Genomic DNA, 8,270 nt, shown 5'->3' with positions numbered 1-8,270 from the left:
GACCTTTGACCTTTTGGATATAAAATGGCATCATTCATTATTTTCTTCTATGAAACATTTGTGTGAAATTTTGTTATAATAAGTGTATGAATTCTTGAGTTTTGGCCAAAAAAAATGGAGGGTTGTGAGGTCACAGTGACCTTTGACTAAACTAAAATGGGCCAAATTTGAAGAAATTCCCTCAATGTGTCCTTGAGATATTGTGTTTACAGAATGTGAACAAGGTTACATTGACTTTGACTTTTGACCACCATTTTCTAATCAGTTCATTTTTGAGTCCAAGTGGACGTTTGTGCCAAATTTGAGAAACCTCCCTCAAGGCCCTTGTGAGATATTGCATTCATGAGAATGAGACAGATGCAAGGTCACTATGACCTTGACCTCTGACCACCAAAGTGCAATCAGTTCATCATTGTGTCCAAGTGTACATTTGTGCCAAATTTAAAAAAAAAAAAAAAAAAAAAAAAAAAATCTTCAAGCTGCTGAACTGCTCTTTCGGTATCGTGTGAAAGAGAATGGGACAGGCGGACATACAACCCAAATTTCTAATGGCTATTGATGGTTAGACTTCTCAATTCAGTTCAATTCAATTTTATTCATAAAGCCCAGTATCACAAATCACAAACTGTCTCAGAGGGCTTTACAGCATATGACATCCCTCTGTCCTTTGGACCCTCACAGCAGATGAGGAAAAACTCCCCCCAAAAACCCTTTTTGTTTAATTGCTTACTGTAATAGTTTTCATGCTCTCTAAGTTAGTGTCCAGGAGTAACAGCAAATTACTTGAGCTTACTTTTAAGTATTTACACATACCTGTCTTGGGAACAGCAGAGGTACCCCTGGTTGGCAAGTACTGACTTAAACCATAAAGTTGGCAGGTTTCTAAAACATTTAAGGAACAGTAAAAGCAACTGCATCCTGTGGACTTTGGATTGAACTCATGACGTGCTTTAATTTCATGCCAACAATTACTTTAAAATGTTTTTCAAAAGATGCTGTTTTGGCGTGAAACTAAAATCTATCCATGACTCACATGTGACTCACTCAAATACCTGAAACAACAACTGTGGAACTAGACGTGTTAATTTAAGGGTATTTTAAGCTTTGAATATTTACATGGGTTAGTCATAGATTATTGAAAAAAAAAAAAGGCACAACGACGCCGTTATGCCACTCGCAAGGTCTGAGGGTGAAATGGTAAAGTCACCAGAGTGGGCTGTGGAGGAAATGAGTTTCCTATTGTGAAAGGTTTTGGTGAGGTTACAGTACCACCCACAGTCCGCATACATCACAACCCAACAATGTCTTTAGAATCCAAGCAAGTTTAGAGGATTGGTTACAAATTTAAGGTGTTATTTGTGAAGAAATATCCGATATTTACTCTCAATATACCCCTAAAACACAGATAATAAAAATAAGCAGTGAAACAAGAGCAGATAAAGTCTGAAGTTTTATTTCTGATCCACTTTTAACTTAAAATTTATCTTAGCATCTTTTTCTTACAGGAACTTAAACGGTAAATACTGTTCCAACAGTGAAGACATGATTACTACAAGCACAATGTGATTTTTCCAGGTTGGACATGCTCCTGGATCAACATCCCACATCGCGTTCACAGCCCTCTGACATCGTCAGTGTGCTGCTCCTGTGCTTCTTTAAAAATTCCTTTGTGCTTCTTCAGAGCTAAGCTAGTTTTACAAACTGAAGTTAAATAAATTAAACAGAATCCTCAGTAACATTAAACAAACACCTTATAAGCTACTGCAGGGTTAGCAAATTAGCTTGCAATGCTAGTATCCTTACTCTTTGTTAGTGAACAATATTCTAGCCTGTTATCAGCAAGTTAATTCATTAGCATAGCCAATTGAGTTAACAAGCTAATTCGCTAACCCTTTAGTGACTTAAAAGGTCTAAACATCATGATTGATAGCGTCAGGCTACAGTTCCAGCCCTTCCCCACATATCTGGGTGTGAAGCTTGACAGAACACTATCATTTAAACAACACCTGGTCAGTGTCAAGGCAAAGACAACCGCCCATGTCGCCCCTTTGCCACACATGCCCATGAACTGCTCTGTACAACACCATGTGATACCTCCAAGGCTGCCTGGGTCATGGCAAGATGGAGGGACCAGTGGAAGTCAGCAGAACCATCAAGGCTCCACCAGAGATTTTCCCGGCCAGCACCTGCACCGAAAGCAATGGACGACCCTCAACCGCCTGAGGACAGGCGTTGGACGCTTCGGGGCAACAATGCAAATTTAGGGTCTCATTGACAATGCCCACTGCAAATGCAGGGATCCACTACAAACTGTGGAACACACAGTGGTGTAGTGGAGGGTATACTCAGGTATACGGGGTATACCCACTTTTTTTTCTATCCAGTGACAGTATACCCACCTATCAGCTAAACAGCCATTGTAATAGGAGAGTATGCTATCTCATCGGTAACCTACCTATCTACCTAGTAGTACACCCACCTCATCAACTACCACTACACCACTAGGAACACATAACAACCAACTGCCCTAAACACCGACCACCAAATGGTGATCATGGTCTAAATGACCTGGACGATTAAAAGGATACAGGCCAGACGAAGAATCTTATAAGGTTTTTGTTTAATCTTACTGAGGATTTTGTTTAATTAACTTCAATTTGTTAAACTAGCTTAGCTCTGAAGAAGCACAAAGAAACTTGGAAAGAAGCACACTGATGATGTCTGAGGGCTGTGATTGGTTGATTGCAATGTTGGTCCAGGAATGCGATATGGGATGTTGATCCAGGAGCATGTCCTACTTGGTAAAATCACGTTGTGCGTTATTAAAAGAGAAAGAAAAATGAAACTGCAGGTCACTTAGTTTTTTTTTAACTTCAAAGGCATTTATTGACATTTAATCCTTATAATCATCTTTATATACAGATATTTGACTTTACTGTAAAATAACCTATAAGTGGTGTTTAATTGTTAATAGAATATTTTTTTCCTGATAAGAGATGTTCTACAAAATTAACTGTACACAGCCCATGTAAGCCTATATTAATATTTATCCACATAAGTTAAATTTTGACACTGGTGCTCCTGATAGTTTGGCTCCGTAAGTCATGAAATACTGTACAACAATGCAACACACACACACACACAGATACACTCCAAATTTCTTTCGCTTCCAAAACAAACACACACTTTCTCACACATGCAGTGATTTACAGCTGCAGGGTTCATCTGCACAGGAATCGTTTGGGCGGCGTTAACCACCGAGAGCATGAACGTTACAGATCGACCACCCTTCTCTGCCCCCACAACACAGCAGCTATAAATAACAAACCTTTCATTATCTCCCACTCACAGCCATCCCTTCAGTCTGAGTCACACTATGGCTGGTTCACTAGAAGTTACATGTTAGCCTCAGTCCCCCGTTTCTTTCTGATTTCCTGTAACTTGTAAGCTTAGCTCAGAATTGCCATCCTTTAATCATCCCTCTTTTTCTAGTTTACCAAGTGTTGTCTCATAGATAGAGGGTTTTTAGGTGATGTAGCACCCTGTGGTGGCCATTTAGGTGGTCAACAGTAATCAGGCAGCAGCTGAAGTTTCAGCCACTTTAAAGGCCCTGAAAATCTATTTTCTCAATCAGCTGTGAGTGATGGCATCCTACATGAGCCAAGTTCCAAACCTAAGAGAGTTTCTATGTTGTTACATGCGTCCGTGCACTAACCAGGATAGAGTTTAATGACATACAGAAAGAAAGAAAGAAGAGTTGAAGCCATGATTTAAAGGGTATTTTTCAGCCTGGACCCTATTTTCCCATATATTTGTGTCTAAGTGACTGATGGAGACAACATTTTCTTGAAATTGGTTGCGATGTAATTCCTGCAGGCATTTGTGCGCCATCAATGTGCATCAACCAAAAGTGCTTTTCTTGCCACTGACAGGCTCAGATTGTTAAAATAAGTGTCTGACAACATTTTTAAAAGGATCCCTACAGAGATAGACCTTCTTTATTACAAAGCAAACCAACACACAATGTAATTTTGTCATTGCAAAACAAACTTCATTTAGAGTCAACAAACAAAATAAAACATACAAAAGCCATCTTGGTTCATATTTCCACTGTTCCAACATTACCCAACTCTGGTTTGGTTCGAATAAACCCTTAATTCAGCCAGTTAGATGCAAAAATATGCTGGCTCTATGTACTCTAAAATTGCTGTTTATTTAAATGGGGTCTGGTGAGTTTGGCGATAGCAATTTTGGGGCTATTTCTGGTTAAACAAAATAGATCTTACTCTGGAGCAAAAAAGTCTATCTCAGTAGGGATCCTTTCCATAACGTTGTCAGACACCTAGAATAACAATCTGAACCTGTCAGTGGTAAAAACAAGCACTTTTAATGGACTTAAATTGATGGTGTTCAATTGCCCTTAGGGATTACAATGCAGCCTGTTTTGCAGCAGCACTATCTCAGCCAATAGGGACTTGGCTTGGGAATCTTAGGGTTGCTAGTTCAAGTCCCGAGTGTGTGGAGTGCGGACGGGTAGCTGGAGAGGTGCCAGCTGACCTCTTGAGCACTGTCGAAATGCCCTTGAGCAAGGCACTGAACCCCCAGCAGCTTGGGGGCCTATCCAAGGAACCTCACGTGACATCTCTCCATTTAGTGCATGTATAGGTCCTGTCTGTGCATGTGTGTGTATTTCGGGCATGTGTGTATATATCAGTCAATAAAGTATGTCTTCTTCTTTAATTTCAAAACTTGTTCTCATTAGTCACTTAAACACAAAAACATGGGAAAATAGGGGCCAGGTTGAAAAATACCAAAGTTACCTTTTAAGGAGCTCACTGAGCAATATGGAAAAGTAGTTTTTAAGGCCATGTTTGTGTCAGTTTAAATGGGAACTAATAAATCCCCCACTGATAAATTATTTATTGATTTATTTCAACATTACAATAATTATTTTTTGTTAAAATTTTTGTAATGAGCTAACCAACAAAGTCAAAAACACTTCAACTGAGCAAACTGTACTCAAGCTAGACATAACCAAAACTTTAAAAAATATATAACTTATTACTCTGTTCAACATCTAAGATCTGACCTTACACACACACACACACACACACAGCAACACAACTGGACCTCCATGATTCCATTAAACATACTGATGCAAATCCTACAACCTCTGCTCATATCAAAAGGATTTCATCAATCATCGAAGCAATGTTTCTACTGTTAAGTGTGAAATCTAGCATTAAATAATGTGGTTTTAGTTCTGTTTACTTTGTATTAAATGACAAGAGGAATGTGTGATCTTCCCAGCTCATGGGAGCAGAACCAGCCATGTTGGCTCCGTTCTGTGACAGCTCTGTTCCCTTCCTCTGCACGCTGAGCTGGAGGGCACGGTGCTGAGCAGCTAGGTCAGCCTCAGAGCTCCGCTGGACCTTCATCAAAGCAGCAGTGACGTCGGCCTCCAAATCAGTCTGGACAGAACGAGAGAAGAGACACACAGTTAGTTGTACGGCTTTGTCCCAAAAAACTTTCCACCATTTCCCATTTTGTATTAATCAACACAGATCCTTCCCTTAATAGTCTGCATGTCCTGCTGGGCTGTGACAGCCTTTTCCTGACTGAACACCCATGAGATTTTATTGGTGAAAGGTTAGACATCAGGTTTATAGGAAACTGGCCCATTTATCCTTATAACAGTAAACCCAGGTCAAAGATATATGATGCCACTGTTCATACAATTGATGTGCTAAACATAAATCAAGACAAGACTAATAGTCTACAGTCATGCCAGCAGCCCTGTTAGACTGTGCTTTATAATGGAGCTAAATGCTGACAGGACTGCCTCTACACCACTGTATAAAAATAGTGGACATAGCCAACTTGACGTCACCTACTGGTTTGTGAACACCAGTACTGAAACCTCGAGTTTGGAATTTTGGCGTCACCATGTTGGATTTCTGGAGCCAAACGTAACCAAATTTGGATGAGAGGGTGGAGCTGTGGAGGAGCGAGTGCTGGACCTATGGTGACGCCTTACAGACAGCCTGTCACTCAAAGCTGCCCTGCCCTTAATTATGTGTAATTTAAGCCTTAAAAAACATAAACTGGTGAGTTATATAAAAATTCACCCCCCTACAGTTGTCATTAAGGAGTATCATCTCTAGAGACCAAAAAACATGTTTTGTACCAGGCTGTTTATTTCTGCTGTAAAGTTGGGCAATTTAACATGGGGGTCTACGGTGATTGACTTGCTCTTGGAGCCAGCCTCAAGTGGCCATTAGAGGAACTGCAGTGTTTTGCACTTAAGTCACCATGAAGATTACAGCTCCAACAAGTTGCTGCAGAGTGCCTGTTTACACCTGGTATTAACCCGCATCCCCAGAGTACGCCCGGGGCCCTGCACCTGCCTGCCGCCCGGCACACAACACACCCAATCCCATTTCCTGTCCCTGCGGGTGGTGTACCCATAGGGTGGCCACTCCATGTTATTTGTTTGGGCTGAGCCTGACCATGTCCCACAGCCCAAGGCCCGGCCACCGGACACTCGCTAGTAGTCCAAATTTGCCAAGTCATCAAGGTCATTAGAGGTGTTCTGGACACATCCCACTGGTAGAAGGCCTCAGGGCAGCCCCTTAACACACTGGAGTGATGACATTGCTTGTCTGGCCTGGGAACGCCTTAAGATCCCGCAGGGACGTCTGGGGTGCTTTGCTTGGCCTGCTGCCCCTGCGACCTGGCCCCGGATAAGCGTTTTGGTAATCCAAACACAAGTGGACAGCTTAGACGCACTGCCACTCACACTTGTGTGAGCTGATCAGTTGAGTTAAGATTTTGTTACTGCCTACGTCACTTATGCCAGAAGGTCAGAGGGACCTCGCTAGCTGCTCGCTTGTTTGTCGTATTAGCAGTTGTTTTGGTACAGCTGGAGATATCACTGTCAGCAGAATTCAACATGTCAATAGCACAACATTTCATCCAACTCGTAAAATGGGCAAGTTACAGAGTGTTAGCGCACCGTCTCCAAAACAACCACCACATCCTGCATTGATGACATAGTCCTTGTCAGGGATGAATCAGGACGTATTAGGGTAAAACATATGACCAGCTACGCAAGTTGTTTGAGTGGTTCGCTCAAATGCCGCCCTTTACATTTGCATTTAGTGGTGTCCATTTGTGTGCATGTTCATACTAGATGTGAACAGGCTCAAAGTGTTAAGGCTGGCAGTAATTGGTGTTTCTAAACTCTTTAAGCTGTGTATTGGCAAGAACCTGGTGGTTTCATACGGATCACAGTACTGGGGTTATGATTCCAGTGTACTGTGATGCTGTACGCAATGTTTTTTAAAATCTTATTTTAGGAAAACTGTCAGTACACCACCACATGCAGAAAACAAGTTTGTTTGCAATCAGAGCAGTGGGATTTGCATTTATATTTATCACAGTCCTTGAAAGACACTCGCTATGTGTTGTTACTTTGGAGTGAAGAGTCAAATGCCTGAAGATAGACGTCAACACTGCTATCCACACAACACAAAATGACCCACTGCCACGGATCTTAACATGTAAGCTATTAATTCAAAACTGACAGTGTTTGAGAATCAATATCACAAATAATATCGATACTCAAGTGTATCAGTATTTTCTTACATCCCTATTGTTTCTACAGTTGCACCCAGTGAAGACAGAGAGTTTCTTCATCATAGACAGGTTGCATTTCCTTGATTTAAATCCCACACAAGAATGTAAAAATAAACACAGCAAGCACATACACGCCTGTATCCCCAAAACTCCCACTCGCATCCAAAAGACCACACGCACAAAATAATGAAACATTGCAGGAATTCCTCAGCCATGATTAATGCCTGCCACGCCTCAATGTACATGTGGCAGCAATGTGAGTTATGTAGCGGTGGCTCACTTGAGCCTATAGCGCCGAAGCTGAGGCGGCACATGTGGCCTAGAAACCAATTAGAGCCAGAGTGACAAGTTAAGTGTGTGACGGAGAACCTGTAAATCAATCACTAGAAAATATTTGGGAAAAAGGAAACTGCAGTGCGAGCAGTGTGCGGCTCAGTTTTCATTCTGGATATCATGTTTTCCGACCTCTAATCTCTTAGGAGCAATCAGTGCTCCCCTCAGCTCTGCCCTCACAACCGGATGTGGTCACTCCCCCCGTACTTCCTGCGGTGCTACAGATTGAAAGGTGCCACTGAAAACATGAATAAATGCCTCTTATCTGAGGTTAACTTCCTGTCCTTGTTGCTGTGCCA

At 41.6% G+C, this 8,270-nt stretch overlaps 1 protein-coding gene across 2 annotated transcripts in view; it reads right to left on the bottom strand.

Annotated features, from left to right (window-relative positions):
• Window positions 1–2,857: 2,857 nt before the first annotated feature.
• The window catches only part of LOC126402015 (OX-2 membrane glycoprotein-like), a 17,398-nt gene continuing 11,985 nt past the window's right edge, over window positions 2,858–8,270 (bottom strand). For both annotated transcript variants that reach the window (XM_050063654.1, XM_050063653.1), the window contains exon 8: window positions 2,858–5,471. In XM_050063654.1, coding sequence (XP_049919611.1) covers window positions 5,467–5,471 — 5 coding nt within the window. In that variant the 3' untranslated portion in view covers window positions 2,858–5,466. The remainder of the gene's footprint in view (window positions 5,472–8,270) is intronic.

This window comes from Epinephelus moara, chromosome 15 (genome assembly GCF_006386435.1).
Source record: "Epinephelus moara isolate mb chromosome 15, YSFRI_EMoa_1.0, whole genome shotgun sequence".
In the NCBI taxonomy this organism is placed as follows: Eukaryota; Metazoa; Chordata; class Actinopteri; order Perciformes; family Serranidae; genus Epinephelus; species Epinephelus moara.
This window is presented reverse-complemented; position numbering and strand designations above follow the sequence as displayed.